Source organism: Corythoichthys intestinalis, chromosome 14 (genome assembly GCF_030265065.1).
Source record: "Corythoichthys intestinalis isolate RoL2023-P3 chromosome 14, ASM3026506v1, whole genome shotgun sequence".
In the NCBI taxonomy this organism is placed as follows: domain Eukaryota; kingdom Metazoa; phylum Chordata; class Actinopteri; order Syngnathiformes; family Syngnathidae; genus Corythoichthys; species Corythoichthys intestinalis.
Window position 1 is genome coordinate 47,867,036 of NC_080408.1, and position 21,143 is coordinate 47,888,178.

The window sequence follows — 21,143 nt, forward strand, 5'->3', positions numbered from 1 at the left end:
TTACTTTCTTTTCTGACATTTTCCCACATTCACACTTCGACAGACAGCTCTTGTTCTCGTTTTTCTGTGAAGTAATTAAATGACTTGGCGTTGGGTCCAAGTACAACACGGTAATCCGCATGTACAATCTCTCTTACATTCAGTGGGAGGAGATCAGCGTGATGGATGAGCGGAACACCCCGATGAGGACGTACCAGGTGTGTAATGTCATGCAGGCCAATCAAAACAACTGGCTGCGGACACGACACATCAGCCGGGAGGGAGCGCAGCGCGTTTACATCGAGATCAAATTCACCCTACGGGACTGTAACAGCCTGCCCGGGGTTCCCGGTACCTGCAAAGAGGTTTGTGTCAGCACACGTAGAAGCAACACCTGAACAAATGATTGAAATCCAAACAAAAGCTGCATCAAGTGTTGTGCTATTACAAAGAGAATGGTGCTAACATTTGCTAGAAATGGGACAAAGAATGCCTACAAAGTTTACATGGCACAGAAGTGAAGTCATTGGCAGCTATTGACGGTGATAGACGTCTCATCCATTTGGACTGGCAGCCAGGGGTGGACTGCGTGGCTGGAGTGGCCCGGAGTCATTGAAAGACCGGCCCGCTTCATGGGCAGTGTTAGAAGCCATCCAGCCGGTATTCTGTCAGATTTTAACCCAGAAATTGCAATTTTGCGGTGCTGCACATGCAGATAATATTACAGATGGCCACCAGTGCATCAGGTCCAAAGTAAACACTTCTATGAAGAAAGAAACATCTAATTATGTTTGGTTACGGACAGGTATGAAAGTGGGCCGGAACGCACCGGATCGGCGTTCCGCCAAGAAATACGATGGCGGAACGCCGTTCCGGCATACGGTGCTTTGATCCCGAAAATATGACGGCAACTGTCAAAACCCAATGTTTAAAAAAAAAAAAAAAAAAAAAAACTGCCACGCTGCCACACACGCATCTCCAATAAGAACAATCTACTAATGTCAGATTTACATACACAAGTGTTAACAATACAAGCCTAATAAATAGCTTGCTTAGCGTCATCCGTTTGCACTGATTTTTATTATTCATTTATTCTACGTAGTTCTCCCCAGCGTCTCTCTTTATCTGACAAGTCGCATTGCCTGTAGCCCTTTTCACACATATTACCAGGGAATTTCCTGTATAAGGTAACGGCAGGATTTACTCTCTTCATTGCTTTCGTGCATGAAAAGATTCCGAGAATGAAGCCGGTTGGACGCTTTCACAGACTTGACCTGTGTTGCCCACTGGCACTCTCTGTGCGTGGAAGGCTGCTGGGCGATTTTATAACATGGACATTACGTCATTTTTGGTCAGCATTGTCACAATGTTGGTCAAATCCTGTCGTGTTTTGTTCTGTAGGGAGCGTTCCCCGACGTGTAACTGCAACCAATTTAAGGTCATCAAGAGGTAAGATCGGGCCTAAAAAAATCCGGCCCAACCCGACCCGACCCAGGTCCGCTGGTATTAATGCCCGACCCGCCCGAGCCTGATCAGTTAACTTGATTTGCAGGCCTGAAAAAAACCCAAAATGTTATGTTTTATTTGTAGGCCCGAGCCCGGAAAAAAAACAGAATTTTATATTTTATTTGTAGGCCCAAGCCCGAGAAAAAAACCCCTCAAAATTCTATGTATTATTTGTGAGGAGGAGAGGGAAGGGATGCTCCAGTCAGACCTGGACAGATCACTGCTTGCTGCTTGGAAAAACGGACTGGTTGCGTTTTGCGTGATCACATTTGGTGACAATGCCTGCGCATTAAAGCCTGTCTTATGTAACGAATTCTCAGTTGGCAGAAAAAAAAACGCAACTTTTCATAATGTTTAAATAGTCTACATATTTTTATGATCATTTTTAATGCATTTGCACAACGAAATAACGCTGGAAAAGTTTGTAAAATGTAAATAAACAGATGCGGTTTTGCATCGCAGAGGAGAAAGAGTAAAAAGAGGGCGCATGGTACGCTCTTGCTCTGCAATGACCATACAGCGCCTTGTCTTTTTTATCCAAATTATTTATTTGATAAGTATTCCTTTGTTTAACATCCATACATCGTTTTGGTTTACGTATATAAATATATATTTATTTTAAAAGGGCTGTGTGGCGAACTTTATGTTAGGGAGTTCCGGCAAGAAATTCTAGCCACTTTCACCCCTGGTTATGGATGCGCACAAAGGAAAGTTCTCCGCACACACATCCTACCATGTGGCTCCGGTCAACTCGAATGCACGCCGATCTCTCAACGTTAACATCTTCCCTGTGCCGTTAAGCATTTATGTATGCCGTAATCATGTTGCACACGTATGTTTATGATGTAACTTTTTTATTTAGCACCTCTGTAAAATATTGAGTGCAACTGAATGTAAAAGAGTTCTTATTCACCGCCACAAAAGCTTCGGGAACAAAATCTGAGAAGTGGCAAAATCTGACAGAACACTGGCAAAACAAGTACCCGTACCAGTACCTTGATGAAAAAAAAAACAGCAATTGATGTTGTTTTTGACAAAAATCATATAGTAAAGAAGAACCTGAGCCCTTAATGTGCCTAGAGTAAAAAAAAAAAAAAATACAACAGTGTAGTGATTTTAAAGCATTAAGTGATTTTACTGCGAACAGGTCACTGATACAATAAACTATAACCCAAGTAAACCATTAGAGAACTGTAACCTGATCAAAGTACAGAGTCCCCGTTATCCCGTATGTCAGTCCACCCTTGCTGGCAGCCAATGTGTGGACCTTGTTTTAATTTGTTTGGTCATTAATCACTTAAATTTGATGTGTTAGAGCCATTGTTAGTCTATTTTTTGCTTTATTTTGCATGCCAAAATTCTGTTAAACCCTAACAATTTTCTCCGCATTCTAACACGATCAGTGGCATTGTAATGACGGCATTTTAAACTTGAATCACGTGGCACATTGCAGGAAACAAATATATTTTCATGTCATTGACGTCAATAGATGTCCAAGTAGACATGTGCCGATTACCGTTTTCAAGGTATACCGTGGTTTGAAAACGTCAGGGTTTCAAAACCGCAAACATTTTCGGTCATAGCGTCCCTAAGGTATTGGCTATTTTTAATGTCCCAAAAATGCATTGAAAAATCCCTCGCTTGCAGTTGCAAGGCTGAGTCTCAGTGAGTCAGCTGTGCTACTCGATGGCTGGAGGAGGTGAAACTCCTGAACTTTTTTTCCCCCATCGAATAAAATGAAATTGCTGGTATGGAAATACTTCGGCTAGATATAGCAAAGTAACACATTTTAGAGCTGTTATTGCAATACAGTGTTACCGTGAAACCGTGATATTTTGGCTTAAGGTTATCATACTGTCAGAATCTCATACCGGCACATGCCTTTGTCCAAACCCTCCTACAGTGTTATGAAAAAGTATTTGAACTTTTTGGAATTTCTCCTATTTCTGCATAAGATCACCATCAAATGTGATCTGATACTTGTCAAAATCACACATATGTAGAAACAGTGTCTGCTTTAACTAAAAACACCCAAATATTTATAAGTTTTCATATTTTAATGAGGACAGCATGCAAACAATGACAGAAAAGGGAAAGGGAATAAGTTAGTGAACCCTCTGCCTAAGGAGACTTAAAGAGCAGTTGAAACCAAATTTTACCAAACACTTTAAAGTCAGGTGTTTGCCAAATTACTGGTGAGTGGTTTAAAGCTGCCCTGCCCACTGTCTTGATGAGAAGCATTGTCTGATGTGCATCATGGCTCGGTCAAAAAAGCTGTCTGAGAACCTGTGAGCAAGGATTGTTGATTTGTATAAAGCTGGGAAAGAATACAAAACCTTCTCTGAAAGTCTGGATGTTCATCAATCGACAGTCAGTGAGGTTGTCTGCAAATGGAGAGAGTTTGGCTCTATTCTCTCCCAAGGACTGGCTGTCCAGCAAGAGTTCAGCGCAGAATACTCAAAGAGGTAAAAAAGAACCCTAGAGTGTCTGCTAAAGACTTACAGAAATCACTGGCACAGTCCAACATCTCTGTGCACACATCAACTATATGTAAAACAAGGGCCAAGAATGGTTTTCATGGGAGGACTCCACGGAGGAAGCCACTGCTGTCTGTAAAACCCCATTGTTGTTAGTTTAATGTTTGCAAAAAGGCACTTAGACACTCCACAGAAGTTTTGGTAAAATATTTTGTGGACTGATGAAACCAAAGGAATTGTTTGGTAGTGACACAGAACGTCATGTGTGGAGGAAAAATGGAACAGCTCACCAACATCAACATCTCATCCCAACAGCAAAGCATGGTGGAGGGAGCATCATGATTTGGGGCTGTTTTGCTTTGTCAGGGCCTGGACAACTTGCAATCATTAAAGGAAGAATTAATTCAAAAGTTTATCAGGATGTTATGCAGGAAAACCTGAGGCCATCAGACAGTTGAAGCTAAAAAGAGGATGAATATTGCAACAAGACAATGACCCAAAACACCGAAGTAAATCAACTTCAGAATAGTTTCAGAAGAAAAAAATACCCGTTCTGAAGTGGCCAAGCCAAAATCCAGACTTGAACCCCATTGAAATGCTGTGGCATGACCTAAAGACCACCCAGGAATCTGACTGAGCGACAGCAGTTTTGTAGAGAAGAATGGGCCAAGATTAGTCCTGATAGATGTGCCAGACTGATCTGCAGCTGCAGGAAGCGTCGGGTTGAAGTTATTGCTGCTAAAAGGGGGGCCACAAAATATTACATGTGATGGTTCACTTACTTATTCTCTCCCCCCGTCATTGTTTGCAGACTATCCTCATTAATATATAAAAATGTATCAATGTTTGGCTGATTTTTCATCTGTGAGATTTCGACTAATCAGATCACATTTGATGGGGATTTATGCAGAAATGTGAGAAATTCCAAAAGGTTCAGATACTTTTTCATACCACTATAGTTCAAATGGATTACACATCTATCGCTATCAATGGCAGCCAGGGAGTTACTACGACAAGAGTGTTATTCAATTTGTATCAAATGTTGTGTAATTAGGCCTAGAGCAAAGCTGCCTTACCGTAATACAACAAAGTCTCTGCCACTCTAACTATGTTGAAATCCACCCGGTATGCAAGTCATGGAGTTCATAGCAACCTCTCGGAGCCGTCTTTTTGAAGATCACGAAAAAAACATACTTTTGTTGGGGAGTAGATCAGTAGCATAGCAGAGCATTTGATTTGAAACAAGTCGAAATTAGATTGTCTCAGGTCTGGTTTAATAACTGGAAATGGTTCATGTTACCAACGAGATAATTAATTTGATTAAAAAAAAAAGTCTGATTAAACCAGTCTGACATTTGTGGAGTTGTAGTAACAAATGTGCCTTTTACCAAATGATATAATTGAAAGCGTATGACCTTTGCTTAATATTTGTTCCAATTAGATGATGTTGTTTTACATCCCAGTAAGTCAAAAAGGGTGAATTCAGAGAAAGGGCAAGAGAAAGAATCAAAGAGGTACACTGAACAGTGTGCTTATTTTTGGACAGAATTGCACTATTGCAACATTCAACTCCACACACGGTCAAAGGTTTTGAGACACTTTCTCAACCTAATGAACAGTGAATTGTCTCAAAACTTTTGATTGTGGGTGCAAAAATGCATTCATCAATTATTGTTTTATCCGATGAGTCACGTTGTTTGTGGGTGTTGAGTTGTGTGAATGAATTCAATGCTTACGAAAGAAAAAAAAAAAAAAAAATCAAGATTATTTTCCATCTTTCAATTCCAAAGACTTAAACAACGCTCCAGAGATTGTCTTTGGGGCTCCTAGTATATTTTAATTCCTCCTATATATTTTTTCACAGTCCCCCATTCGCTCATATCTGAGATTTTACTGCTCCTCTGTATTCACTTCACTCCACTTTGTCTCCTGCACCCAGTCACTGACATAACATGGAGTAGCAGAGAGATGATGAGATTGCACAGAGCAGCGTTTTCAAAGAGCTGCAGATAGTTTGAGACTGAAAATCCAGACAGATGGACTGACGTGAGAAGAGATGAGAGAGCGACGAGCTTGTTAAAATTTTCACATTGGATGAACTGGCTTGTGCCCAAGTGTGTTTAAAATTTGATGTTTTTGCAGACATTCAACATGTACTACTATGAGTCTAACAACGCCAACCTGTGGTTCATCAAGGAGAGCCAGTATGTCAAAATCGATACTATTGCTGCAGATGAAAGTTTTACACAGGTATGGGTACACAAACACTAAAACAATACGGTCGAGTGTGTGTTTTGTTTTTGAGTCACGGGTTTCCAATCCATTGCGTCGGGGCCAGATTCGGCCGGTAACATCCTTTTGTGTGGCCCACGAAAGTAAATCATGTGCATCAATTTCATTTTTTTTTTTTCTTCTAAAGTGTGTTTTACCTGAAATTTATGTCATCCCCAATTGTCCTTTTTGTGCTTTAAAAATAGTACAGTGGTACCTCTACTTACGAACATCTCTTCATACAGAATTTTCAGGTTACGATATGCCTCAACAGGAAAATATTACCTCTTGTTACCAAAGACATTTATGGATACGGAAGGCAAAAATACAGTATAGACTGCTACTCGCAGCTCCCAGAGTTTACTGAACGTAACATAATTATAGCTGCTCTTCCATTGGCTATTGCCTAGCAACTTCCAATTGGCAAAGAGGGGTCTCTTCTAGATGTGTTTGTGTGTATCCAATAGTGTTGGGAATAACGCCGTTACATAACGGCGTTATTTTTTTTCAGTAACGGGGTAATCTAACTAATTATTTTTTCAGCCATTTCAACGCTGTAACTGTTACTGACGGTCAAAAGCGATGCGTTACTTACTTTGAATAAATTGAAGAAACTACCAGCCATAGCAAGTCTACTGTGCTCTGTTTATTTGTCATCCAAGACTTGGGGTGCGTTCAGGTTCATGGCAATGAAAATAGTAAACACACATAGCTAACTTTGCAAGAACGATGGAGTTGCCGTTTGATACGGTCATAATGTGCAGGTCCTGCACCCATCCGCAGCAAAACTGTTCGTAGCTTTGTAGCGATTTGTAATTTTGGAATTGCTGATGAGCTTAGTAACATACACCAAGCAATAAATACGGTAGAATGTCCATTTCGTGTAATTGTGGAAGCCTGTCGACATCTTTACTCCATTTGTCTTCGGCTTGCTCTTAATGGTCAACATTGTTCACATCCTTAAGTTTGATCACTTAAGTTTGATCACATATCTGTTCTTCGCCTTAGTAACGAGTTTGTCTCTTTATCGAACTGGCAAGTTAAAGTTTAATGTCCCGCGAGCCAGACCTGCTTCCAATATGGCTGCGTTGTTGTCAAATCTCACGTGATCCCCCATTCTGTGATGTAAACGCTCGAGCGCACGTATTTCAGAGCCGGGGTTTTCACACACAAACTGGAACAGCGCGTGAGGCAAACACACACACGCAAAACAGATGCAGAGGGATATGATGGCAGACCATTCAGAGGAAAATTTGTCCTTTACGAGGCGGAGATATTAGCACTATTTCAAGTTGGTCGAAATTAAAGGAAAGAACGTGCATGTAAAGTGTAATTTATGTCCCGGGGCAATGTGTCTCTACTTACAGAATTTTCAAGTTTAAGAAACTGCTTCCCGAACCAATTAATTTTGTAAGTAGAGGTACCACTGTATCCAAAAGCATTTTTAATGAAAAACTTTTAAAAAATCTAAATAAATATAAGCCTCCGCGACCCTCGTGATGATAAGCGGTTCAGAGGGTGAATGAATAAATACAGCAGTACCGCGACATATGATCCTTTCGACATCTGAAAATTTGACTCATCCTTTGTCTCTATGTATGACAACATGCTCGAAATACGACTATTTATGACAGCGTCGCAATGTCATTGTTTTCCCGCAAGACGGCGAATTTTCTTTTGAGACAAGTTAACATGATGTCAAGAAGGTTAGTGCAGATGATGAAAAAGAGGAAAAAGGTGAAGCTTACCGTTGACATTAAGAAGGACATGATAAAAAATATGAGCATAGTGTATGCGTCAGTGAATTGGCTCGACAATCCGGCCAGAATATGTCAACGATCTCGAAGAAGACTCTCATTATTATTATTTTAACATCAGCAAGAAAGTCGCCAGCTTCGTCAGGTTTTAATCGTTTATTTCAGAACTTGTGCAACACAACACGGCTACTGTCTCTGGCATTGCCGACGCTGAAAAACAACAGAATATGAAACGAGAAAGTAAAAGCTCTGTCTATCCCTCGTCAGTCACACAGTTCAGGAGCAGCATGCAAAACACAACCGCCACATTGGAACCCAATTTGTTTCATTATAATTATTATAATTATTATTATTAATATTCCAATTTGTATTTGTAATTGATTTGTTTTATTATGCGTAATTAACATTTGGAATTGTACCTGTAGTATTTAGTAAGGATTTGGCGTAGGTTTTTGGTCTGTCAATCGAATTATAATGTTTTCATATGGGAAAATTCCCCTCAACATACGACCATTTCGACATACAAGCCGGATCCTGGAACAAATTAAAATTGTATGTAGAGGTACCACTGTATAAGCAAATATAAAGACGATTTGGACCATATTTTGGTCAATAATATCTATAAACAATTGACAACACATTAGTTTTACATTCCTTTTTAGTTGTGAAAAAGTCGATTCATCGTGGCAGCCCTAGTTGGCAAACATAACAGCCCTCCGAAGGAAACCGTGACTGCAATGTAGTTTGACACCTTTGAGTTAAGTAATTCAATTTTTCCTCTCTGTAGGTGGATGTCGGTGACCGTGTGATGAAGCTAAATACCGAAGTGCGTGACATCAGCAACCTGAGTAAAAAAGGCTTCTACCTGGCCTTCCAGGATTTGGGCGCTTGCATCGCACTGGTTTCGGTCAGGGTCTTCTACAAGAAGTGTCCTGTCACCGTGCTGAATTTGGCCCAGTTCCCTGACACCATAACAGGAGGAGACACAGCCCTGGTGGAGGTACACGGAGTGTGCGTGAATGCCTCCGAGGAGTTTGAGGTTCCCAAGATGTACTGCAGCGCCGACGGAGGCTGGCTGGTTCCTATCGGGAGATGTGTGTGCAAACCGGGCTTCCAGGAGAACAAGGACATCTGCCAACGTGAGTGGACCCAATGTGTCTGAAATGTGTGTTATGGAAAATTAGTGTGCATATTTGCGCGCCTTTGTGAAAGCCGTGGCTCGGAGAAGCCTGCCTGAACAATGACAGATCTAGCAGAGAACTGTGAGAGATGCTTTGAGGCATATTCTCCTCTATTTAAGACTTTTGCTGTGTTTGTCCAGCTTGAATATCTCATTTTCCCCGCTGAGATGAGGAGAGCACAGTTTGAGAAAGTGTTTATTGCTGTGTGTTTGTGTCGAAAGAAGAAAAGGTATGCCTGAGGAAGATGCTTATTGAGTCGTAAAACTCCACAGATGGCATGTGCAATGTGCACTACTGCGCCGGGTTTGTATGCTTACTTTGCCTGCATGTATTTGGGAGAGAAAGCTCTATTAGATAGACGCCTTCCCGCCGTGTCCCCGCGGGCTGACTTTCCTCCAGGAAAGAAAAACAAAAATCAGAGATATTCATACTGGCAAACTCGCAATCCAAGCACATAATGCAATCTCAGTTGTTTTGGAGAAGCGGCCGCCAAGACGCCCCGAAACCTTGGCAGCGGGGTCGCAGAGACGAATGAATAAGTACAAGCTGTACACTGCAGCCCGTGCGCCGGTAATGTGCACAGATTGCGTCGGAACTCTGGCTGCATCTCAATCGCGCTCGAGCTCCGCGTCTGTCTGCAGCTTGCTTTACGACGGCTCATGGCAGGGATTTCATTTCCTACTCTGTCGGTGCGTTCAATTGCTCTGCCTAGCTAGGCTGTGGTCTATTTATGACCTACGCAATATCGGTCAACTTTATGTCAGTGTTCATGGCTAGGCTAGCTCTTTCATACTGTTCTTTGTCCTAATAACCGCTATTTCAGTGACTTACAAGCACTCTGTCATTAGACATAATAACGCGCTGCAGTTTGAGTGAACTCAATGGCTGCCATTGATAGAGAGAGTTGAGATGGGAGTGCTGCACTGTATAAAATAAAATAAGTAAGATTTGAACTCAAATATTCTTCAAGACTTGTTGTTTTGAGTATTCATAACCAGTATTGTCATTAACGCGTTACTGTAATCTGATTACTTTCCTTCAGTAAATTTAAGTAATCTGATTATCTGACACATTCATTTTTCTAAGCGCGTCATCTGATTAAAGTTAGTTTCCTCAGTGTCTGTGCATTAATATTTTGTGATTGCCTCATAATGTATGTACAGTGTATCACAAAAGTGAGTACACCCCTCGCTTTTCTGCAGATATTTAAGTCTCTTTCTATCTATCTTTACATGGGACAACACCGACAACATGACACTTTGACACAATGAAAAGTAGTCTGTGTGCAGCTTATATATATGTTATTTCATTTTCCCCTCAAAATAACTCAAAATATAGCCATTAATATCTAAACCCCTGGCAACAAAAGTGAGTACACCCCTTTGAAAAAACATACAATCCCTAAATGTCCAAATTGAGTACTGCTTGTCATTTTCCCTCCAAAATGTCATGTGACTTGTTACAGGAGTGCTGTCAGCATTGCTGCAGAGATTGAAGAGGTGGGGGGCAAGCCTGTTAGTGCTCAGACCATACGCCGCACTCTACATCAAATTGGTGTGCATGGCTGTCACCCCAGGAGGAAGCCTCTTCTGAAGACGGTGCACAAGTCAGACATGGTTCCTTTAATCCATGGGCTTTGTTGACATGTCTTCAGCAAACTGTTTACGAGCTTTTGTGTGTAAAGTCCCATGACATTTTGGAGGGAAAATGACAAGCAGTACTCAATTTGGACATTTAGGGATGTACATAGTTTCTAAGGGGTGTACCCAGTTTTGTTGCCGGGGGTTTAGATATTAATGGCTATATTTTGAGTTATTTTGAGGGGAAAATAAATGAACTCTATTCTATACTGTAAGCTGCATACAGACTACTTGTCATTGTGTCAAAGTGCCATTTTGTCAGTGTTGTCCATGAAAAGATTCACTTAAATATCTGCAGAAATGTGAGGGGTGTATTCACTTTTGTGATACACTGTAAATATACAGTACATCCTGACACTGTTCTTGTTCAATCATAGACTTCATAACCTTTTGAAATGACGCGTTAAACGGGGCTGATGTGTAGGGGGCCTATTTTCAAACATTTTGAATTAAAATATTTTCAAAACCAAAGCTGCTACTGACCTAAAACCAAAACAAGCACCTACCTTATTCATATATGAGTCTCCATGAGCAGTGGCATCAAAAAATTTAAAGTTGTTCCCTTATAAAATCCCGATTAATTATTTTTTATATAAGTATAACACAACTTAAAATGGCTATAAAAGTCTTAGATTTCACACTAGATGCACAAAAAATCACCAAATGCAGAGATAATGACCTATATTTTCAGGATCAATAGCAATATTTAACATATTATGGAAGTTTTTGACCAAAATAGCAACTTAATTTTTTTTTAATTTACTGCTAGTTTTCAACAGCTAATAAATTAAGACCTGAGGAAAACATGCAGAATCAATTATAAATAGTATGTAAATAGATTATTAATAAATTCTATAAACAATCACAACTTATTATAGAATAGAATAGCCCTTTATAGTCATTATACACTTTATAGTGTTAGCGAATGAGGCCTGTGCCCCCCTGACGTAAACAGAGCTTTTCTGGCGAAAATTCTTGTGAATATCTGCTTAAATCCCTGAATTCTTTATAGATATGGACGTAAAACAGTCTCGATTCTTGGTCAAAAGCAAAAAAAAAATTGTGCAGATAGCATTTATTTCGCATAAATATTGCAAACTATGAGGCTAGTCAGTTACGAAAATTAGCCGCCTCCATGTGTAAACAAAGAAGAAAATTCCAGCGAATAAATGCTTAAATCACGCATGCATGGTACAAAAAATGTCATATTTACCTTGAATCCTTGAACAAATCACTCTTGAGACAATCCTTCCTGTTTGTATGCGGTACAACTTTCGTAGTTCTTCAAAAATGTAAGCTTAAATCCGACATGAGTGTGTGCCGTTTTCGGTTTATTAAATGAAGCTCGGTCATTTCAATGGTAATGAAGTCTATGGTTCAATCCTCGGTTCAAGCTTAGTTTTTGTTGAAGCTTTTGAAATCCTAGGTTTAAAGAAATTCCTAATATCCATCCTCAGCTGTAGTTTTGGATAAGCAAAGCAAAGTACAGCCTCTAAGGAGCTGGTCACATGATCTGTTCAAAATATAATCTGGGCCTATTATGAATTGCTTACTACTGTAAGATTCTTGTTCATTTCATCCATTTTTATTGTTTGTTTTATTGGTTTAAAAGATGCCTTATAGACAACATTTTAATGGCTAGGTCTTTATTTTAAAGGGAAAGTTCGGAATTTTTGACATTAGGCTTACTCTTCAAGTTAGTGGGGGTTTAATTAGTCGTTCGAGTTGATTTGAACAAATTTCGTGCAGTTTGTCAGTTATTTGTCAGTTTCAGGGCTCCAGAGTGACTAAGCTAGCGCGAGTCAATGGTGGTTGAAATCAACTCCATCGACTATTTAAACCCCCGCTAACTCGAAGATTAAGCCTTATCCAAAAAATTCTGATCTTCTCTATTAATATTAAATCTCGAAAAATCAATTACATTCAATGACATTTTTCTGTTGTCATTCCTATGTTGAGGCAGTAAAGGGTGATAAACTGGTAAAAAGTAACTGATAAATACTTTTAAAGTAACTTACTTACTTTGATAATTAAGTAATTAGTAAAGTAACTAGATTACTTTTTTGAGGCGTAATCAGTAATCAGTAACTGAATTAGTTTTTCAAGTAATCGGTGACTACACTGTTCATAACTCATCTAATCAAGTTAACACAGGTAATTATCATGTTTTGGGGCTAAATCTACATTTCTGAGTTAGTAGATCTGTGTTAACTTCAAGTATTGAGTTGGTTGTTCTTAGAATATTAAATTGTTAAATTCAAATGAAAGATTGCGCTGAATTTAAATGTAAGATTATGTGAATTTAGCCCAGCCTGATGCCAGACTGGTTCGCTCAGTAGTCTACACACTGTGCTGTCATTGAGGTAACCCAGGTTAAAATCCTACTTATATTAGCTTTAGATATACAGTGGTACCTTGACATACTATTGCATCGACATACGATCCTTTCGACATGCGACGTAAAATCTGACTTGTCATTTGTCTCGACATATGGCGACATGCTCGGAATACGATGATTCATGACAGCGATTTATGACAACTTCATGGTTGTGAAAAAACAATAATGGTGACACTTACCATTGAAATTAGGATGGAAAAAAATTGAGCGTGGTGTGCACGTTAGTGAACTGGCTCGACAATACGGCCGTATTATGCTCATGACCCAGATTGTCCGCCTCCTACCTCCGTTCCCCAGTCTTTGTAAGTTAAGGTGACAATTATAATTATTGTAACATCGTCAAGGAAATCGCCAGCTTAGTCAGGTTTAAAATAATTCATTTCAGAACTTGCGCAACAACCCACGGCTACTGTCCACTGTAGTTGACGCCAATGAAAACATGAAAAGAGAAAGTAAAAACTCTACCGCACCTCTCAGTCACGCAGTGCGTTCAGGAACAGCATGCAAAACATTATTATTATCATTCTCAATCCGAATTGTATTCATAAGTTATTTGTTTTGATATGTCTAATAGCTATTTGTAATTGTTTCAGCAGTATTTATGAAGGATTTAGCGTAGGTTTTTGGGCTGCGGAACAAATTAATCGAATTATAATGTATTTTTATGGGAAAATTGGGCTCGACATACGACCATTTCGATTTGCAAACCAGGTCCTAAAGCGTGTTAAATTCGTATGTAGAGGTACCACTGTATGTACTTTAAAGCCAGTTTACTTCAAATTTTGACTTTGCCAATTCCATTTTACTTAATATGTTGACTTTTGCTTACTCAACATTAGTTCAGCTTACTTAAAATGTAGGTTTCAGTGACGATTTGACTACTGTGGCAGTTATCCTCCTGTAGAAATTTGGTCAATTTCTATATTGTTTTTTTTTTTTGTTTTTTTTAATCTGGACTTGTGATCAGTCCCTATATGGGTCTTGTTAAAGAAAGAAAATTGTTTTGATAATTGGTTTCATTTATGTATTTTTTTGGTGTCTGGAGCGATTTTTCCAAAAGGAATTATGGAAATATCGTGCAACTAAAATTTTATGGGTTGCTTATGTCGGATTGATAGAAGTCCCAATATTATTTTTGTTCACAATGTCTGTAAAAACAGCGATGCGGTTGACCTGAATGATCCATGTGACCTCATAGGCTTACTCGCCATGTTTTAGTAGATGGTAGGCGAACATAATAAGCAACCAGTGGCCTTTAACAAGCAAGCTTAAACTCAATAGCACTGCACTGGTGTGGTTGTGTATGCTGTTGTCACTGCAATGAAGGAGCCTCATTGATAGACTAAGGTCAAAGGGCAGTAATCATGTGACCCTTGTGTTGTGTAATAACTTAAGGTGAGTGGATTATTGTCGACAGGCGGCCATTGTTAGCCATAAATCCTTTTTGCTTGGAGTTCAAGTGAAAGCATATTTGCTTGTGTGCTGTTTTTGTAGAAACAATCGATGGGTACTTGCCAAACAATTTGAACTCCCTTGTGAGGATTAGACGGTTTTATTCACCACCTACGCAGTCTTAACAAATGTAATTTTGGCAATTTAGGACATTTTCTCGCACACGTTATGTCCACCTGTACAATCTAATGAGATGTAATTCAGGGGAAGTAAAAATAATAGTGCTCTGTTTTGTTTGATTGTGTGTTAGCATTATGGTATCAAATCTTGTGAAGTGACTATAATGCATCACTTCACCCTTTCATGCAAGGATTATTAATTTTGTTTCTTAAATGTTTTTATTACATTCATTTAAGACAAGTGTCTCAAACGTGCAGTCCAGGGGCCAATGGCAGCCCGCTGGACAATATTTTACTGCTCCCATTGATATCCAACTGTTATCAACTGTAGTATTAGTGTTGCCCGCATATACTATCTGTTGGGCAATCAAAAAATGTGGTAACACTTTATAATAACTATCCGTTTATAATAACTATCCATTTACTAGTTAATAGATCATTAGTAAACTGTTGATAAATGATTTATTGTTGATTTGTGAAGTATTTGTTAACAGTTTGTTAAGCATTTACAGGGTGTTCTTAACCTGAAACACAGTTTGTGTAGAAACGTTTCAAGTTTTTGTGTGTAACGTTTGGCATTTCTATCTTTTCAGGTTAAGAAATGCCGTTCACTTCAAAAGAAAAGCCATTTTGATAAGGCATTTTGCAGGCAGCGCTCATGTTGCACATTTATGAAAATCTGCCATAGAGTACAAATATTTGTACTTTTCTTTGTATATTTAACAAATAAAACTTATGACTTTCAACATAAAGTGTATATAGTTTTATTAAGATCCATCAACTAGCATGGCCATTTAGAATGGTGTCAACCATATTGGAACACCCTGTAACTGCTTAACAAACTGTTAACAAATACTTCACAAATCAACAATAAATCATTTATCAACAGTTTACAAATGATCTATTAACTAGTAAAACGGATAGTTACTATAAAGCAGGGGTCTCAAACCGATTCCACAAAGGGCCGCAGTGGGTCCTGGTCTTTGTTCCAACAGATCCAAAACAGACAGTTCAACCAATGAGGTTTCTGCTAAAGTAAGCAGCACCTGACTGCAATTAACTGATTACACTTGTTAGACACCAGATTGGTGAAAAGGGATTGTTCTCGTTTGGTTGGAATGAAATCCAGTACCCACTGCGGCCCTTTGAGGACCGGTTTGAGACCACTGCTATAAAGTGTTACCAAAAATGTATAAATAATTTTAACTAAAATGAATGAATTCATTGAAGGATCCATTTTTGGGGGAAAAAATCAATTATTTAAATAGCAATAAATTGCATTGAATAAAAAAAAAATAATAATAAATAAATAAATAAAAAAAAGAGAAATTAAAAATGAACATGCGCATTCACAGCCAGTTGTTTTTATTCATTTTAATTTCATTATCATTATCATTATTATTATCATTTTTTTCAATTACACTACAAAGTTAATATTGGGATTGAAATGTCCCAAAATTTGATATCCACATATGAGGACGGCCGGTCTTTATTGTTTAAAAAAATTGTTTTTTTTTCTTCTAAAAACCAAAAATAGTCGTTTTTCCTATAAATGCCTAAACACTTAAATATAGAACAAAAGTAAGGTAAATAAAGTCAATATTGAATATATTTTTTTCTCCCTACCCATATTTGTGCTGGCGGCACCCATATACAAAGTAATAATTACACAAAGAAACACTCCTTATTCTATTTTTGCTTTTTGCAGTGTTGCTTTCATCACCGATGACTAAAACAAAAATATTTCATCAACGAACAATTTATTCATGACGATGATGAGACGATAACGAGTTAAAAATGTGTCTTTGGAGACTAAAACATAACAACACGAATGCCAGTTTTCGTCTGAGAAGGCAAGGACGAGACGGAAATGCGCCACAGTTTCCTTCACATGTTCACAATGTGTGACATTTAATGTGTCGTTAGCCTGCATCGTAGCAGTGTCTGGTCTGCCCCCCCCGCCCAACTTACCCACTAGGGTCCTCTCCAGTCTCCCCATTGCTTGTTTTGAGAGACACACAGTAAGATTTGTGTTCTTATCTTATTCTAAGAGAGAATATACAATGTTGCTTTAGCCTTCTGTGCTGAGTGATCATCACACACTGAATGAAACTCGTACTGTTAGCATTAGGCTATTGCTAACAGTGAACTTTTTTTTTTTTTTTTTACATACAGTTCGTGGCGTCTAGGTGGCTATAATTAATTGAAAATAATGTACTGTTTTCCTGCTGAGTGTATATTATCACGTGATAGATGTTTAGATGCTACAATATTTGCTCGTCTGTCGATGATCATTGAAATAGTTGGAAAGCAGGCTCTCTGGGAACACTTCACAGGGAGCACAGTACTGTAGTATTCTGTGCAAAACGTCAGTCAATTTCAACACACGTTAATTGGGCCCATGAAAAATAATGAAAAACAAACATTTTCATGAATTTATAAAACCCCATCGGACGCCCCGGACCGGATGTAAAAAGTGGACATGTCTGGATAAAAGAGGACGTTTGGTCACCCTACATCAGTGTTTTTCAACCTTTTCTGAGTCACGGCAGCTTTTTACATTGGAAAAAAATCTTGCAGCACACCACCAACTAAAAATGTTCCAAAATGACTTTTTGTACAGTATATTTAATTATGATAAAATTTCTAAATATTTATACTTACTCAGTGTGTTATTTGTTGGAACGTGAAACAGAATGGAGTAGGTTTCATCTCATCCCCGGTGAAAGTAAATCCGAATGAAACATAGCTCTTAGTGGATTGCTTTGCCTTTGAGCTCTCAGTCTTCACTTTTTAAAAATTTTCTATTTATATACTTTTTTTACCATGACTCATACTAGTGCCTTTATCTGGGTCAGAACCTTTTCCAGGGCTCAGTTTGGATTTCGAAGTTGTCCTTTTTAAAAAACAATCCATGACTGCCACCATGACTTCCGTGTGTGCCACAAGGAAGGTTCTCAGTCGCGTGCGGGCAAGCGAGGTAATTGTTCGTCTTGCGTTCAAGAACTGCTCGGAATTATAGCCATCAGTCACCCTGCGGTCCATGACAATGTGGACCCCAGCATGTCTACTGTACATCATTTGATTAGACTCGTCAAGTGTCAATATACACGAAAGTCCATATCCATACAACCATCAGTCCTTCCCCTGCGTTTTATTCCAACACATTGTCGTGCATAGCAAGGTGGCTGATGGCTAGAAATCTGAGCAATTCTTGAACGCGACACGAACAATAGCTGCACGCCTGCACCTACTCATTCCTTCCTTCTGCAACTCCCACTGGTGACGTCCACGTGCTGTTAACAAGGCTGAGTTCTTGTTGTACTGATGTTTACTGCAGTCTTGCTTTCTACCACGGACACGGCGTAGAACTGGTGATACAACGAAATTCTGTACAACTAAATAAACGCACATATGCAAAATTATAAAATCCAAACAAAAATGTACATACCACTTTGGCATGCTAGTGAACAAACAGCGAAGTAGATTTGAATCATTGGGCTTATTTACAGATTACTTCCAGCAACTTGCCCGAGGACAAGCTGCTTATGCTACACTGTTGCTACATTCGACAGGAAGCAACCTGATTGGTTGTGCACTGACTGTAATTAAACTTATCAATTTCATCATTTTAATTTAACCTGTAAACAAAATATTATTAACAATATACAACCATAGCCTTCATAATTGTATTGACGGTTCACAGCCGTCAGCCACTGTGCAACTCCTTCAAGTAGAGGGCCGTTTTACGGTCCTCTTCAGTATTTCGCAGTCGGTCGCAGTTGGTCAACACATTCAGCGACCCAATACCGGATTTAAGTTGGAAAAAGTAGGAAAGCTGTGCCGAATACAAACAGGAAGGATTGTCTAAGGAGTGATTTGTTCAAGGATTCAAGGAAATTATGTATTTTCTTACCATGCATGCATTTTGAAACGTGAAAAAAATCAATGGGAGAAATTAACCGCTACGGACTGGCATCGTACTTCAACATATTTACGTAAAATAAATGCTAACAGCACTTTTTTTTTTTTTTTTTTTGCTTTTAACCAAGAATCGAGACTGTTTTACATCCATATTTATAAAGAATTCAGGGATTTAAGCATTTATTCACAAGACTTTTCATGGGAAAAACTCTGTTTACATATGGCGGCCGCCACATTGACTGACAGACTAGCATCTTTCTTCGACATATTTACGTAAAATAAATGCTAACTGCACGTTTTTGTTTTTTTTTTGCTTTTAACCAAGAATTGAGATACGTCCATATCTATAAATAATTCAAGGATTCAAGCATTTAATCAGAAGAATTTTCAACTAAAAAAGCTTTGTCTGTGATTCTACTTGGTCAGCTTAGACGGTTATGAAATCTATGATACAACCAAGAATTGCACAATGATAAAACAAAAATAATGCACACAAAAAATAATAAGTTGCACATCATGTAAAAATTCAATTAACATTAGAGTGACAACAGCTCTGCTTGCTGGCGAAACAAAAAGTTGCCAAGAAACTTGACAGCTGTTACACTGAGTATCCCTCAAAATACCGCCAGTTTGCCACCCTAATAATGTTATTATTAAAAAATAAATGTGAAATTCGATAATTTCTCGTGTCACACCTGATGATCTCTCACAGCACACCGGTTGAAAAACACTGCCCTACATTATAGTGTAACTTTAAATCTTGTTGTACTCTGTACAATGACAATAAAGGATTTCCTATTCTATTCTATTCTATTCTATTCTATTCTATTCTATTCTATTCTATTCTATTCTATTCTATTCTATTCTATTCTATTCTATTCTATTGAAGAATTGCTTGCTAGATTTCCTTTATGGCAAAAAGGACCAATAAAAACTCAATTACTTTTTACCTTGAAGTCATAAACTTGGTTTATCGCTCAGGCCTAAGGCCTTGGTTTATTTTCCTTTTAATCTTCAAGGAACAAATGCAGTCTACTTCATCAGTCAAAATTGCCGAATTTAGAAGTAATTTATTCTGTGAATAAATTCTCACCATAAATGATTAAAAACCCTAGCAAACCTTGAATTTCATTTTCTAAGCAACGTTATATAACAAAATACTCACACGAATGCGTTGCAGTGATTGCATTTGCCATTGTTCACCTGCAAAAAGGATTTGGGTTTGTTCATTGAGAAAGGGATAAAAAGCTTTATTTTCATCTGCATCCATGCTGCATTTAAAAAAAGACATGATAGCAAGCATAGAAACGCCAGCTAGCGCTTTAATGCGTCCCGCCGAGAGACTCTGCCGCGTCCTCTCAGACCTCCAAACAAAATGTTCCTGCCCTGACACATTGTGAAGGACCTCCAGTGGGAAAACACACACTGCTAATGCATTGAAATCACCCTCTCGCGCTTGCCTCCGCACAAAGAGCTGGTGGGGGAGGAAATGGCCGATGTGTTTGTGACTCTCATTGTGCAGGTGAACAAGTCTGCCAATGGCCACTTTGAATTCCTTCTCTCCTGTTCCTTGTTGCCATTCAGCCACTCTGACACTCATTGTTTTTCCCTGCTAATACTCACGGTGGATCTCCTCCTTTCTGCTAGCTCATTTTGTCTCTAACTAGCATCCGCTCCAACCCCCCGGCTTCTTTCTTTGTGTCCCCGTCTCTTTGGCTCTTTCTCCCAGTGTGTGAGGCACTAATGGAATCATTACTAGCCTTTCTGTGTTAGACAAACAGCAGACACCTACAATTACTGCCCCCTTTATGCCCGCAATCTCCCCCCTTTTATGCAACGTCCAACCTCGCGCTGGTGTCTTTCCACAATAGGTCTCTTCTTCCCCCATGGCTGTCACCAATTTCTTAACACGGTTTTTCCGTTTGGCACAAAATATTCAAGTTGCTTCTAGTATGCATGTAATAAACTATATTGAGTTTTATAGTTGAAAGATGAATCGATTATACATCAAAATCGGGAATTTGTACGAAAGGTCGACCGATGTATGGACTTTTTCAAAGATCGCCTGATATTAGCCAATATAATAAGATAACTATTATTTTCACTGTTTTGGTGTTGATCTTTCTTATACAGATAGACCGATATATTGGCCGACCGATATATTGGGCTGGCAGATCGACTTTTCTCAAGATCGGCCGATCCCGGCTAATATATAGCGAATATGATAGAATAACATATGTTCATTTTTTAGGTGACAATCTTTGTAGGAAAATTAACCTTTAACATAAACATTTATATAATGAGGAGGGATGTTCCGATCTGATTACGTGATCGGGAATTGGGCCGATCGCGCCATTTTTCAGAAGATCGGAATCGGGTGAAAAGGATCGGGTTTTTTAAATACCAAAATATATTTGTTTTTCTGCGTCATTCTCGTAC

General features: G+C 38.8%; 1 protein-coding gene across 2 annotated transcripts in view; it reads left to right on the forward strand.

The window, feature by feature from the left end:
• Positions 1-21,143, forward strand: part of epha4b (eph receptor A4b) — a 291,695-nt gene that overhangs the window by 75,421 nt on the left and 195,131 nt on the right. For both annotated transcript variants that reach the window (XM_057857051.1, XM_057857052.1), the window contains 3 exons: positions 144-344; positions 6,105-6,212; positions 8,778-9,129. In XM_057857051.1, coding sequence (XP_057713034.1) covers positions 144-344; positions 6,105-6,212; positions 8,778-9,129 — 661 coding nt within the window. The remainder of the gene's footprint in view (positions 1-143; positions 345-6,104; positions 6,213-8,777; positions 9,130-21,143) is intronic.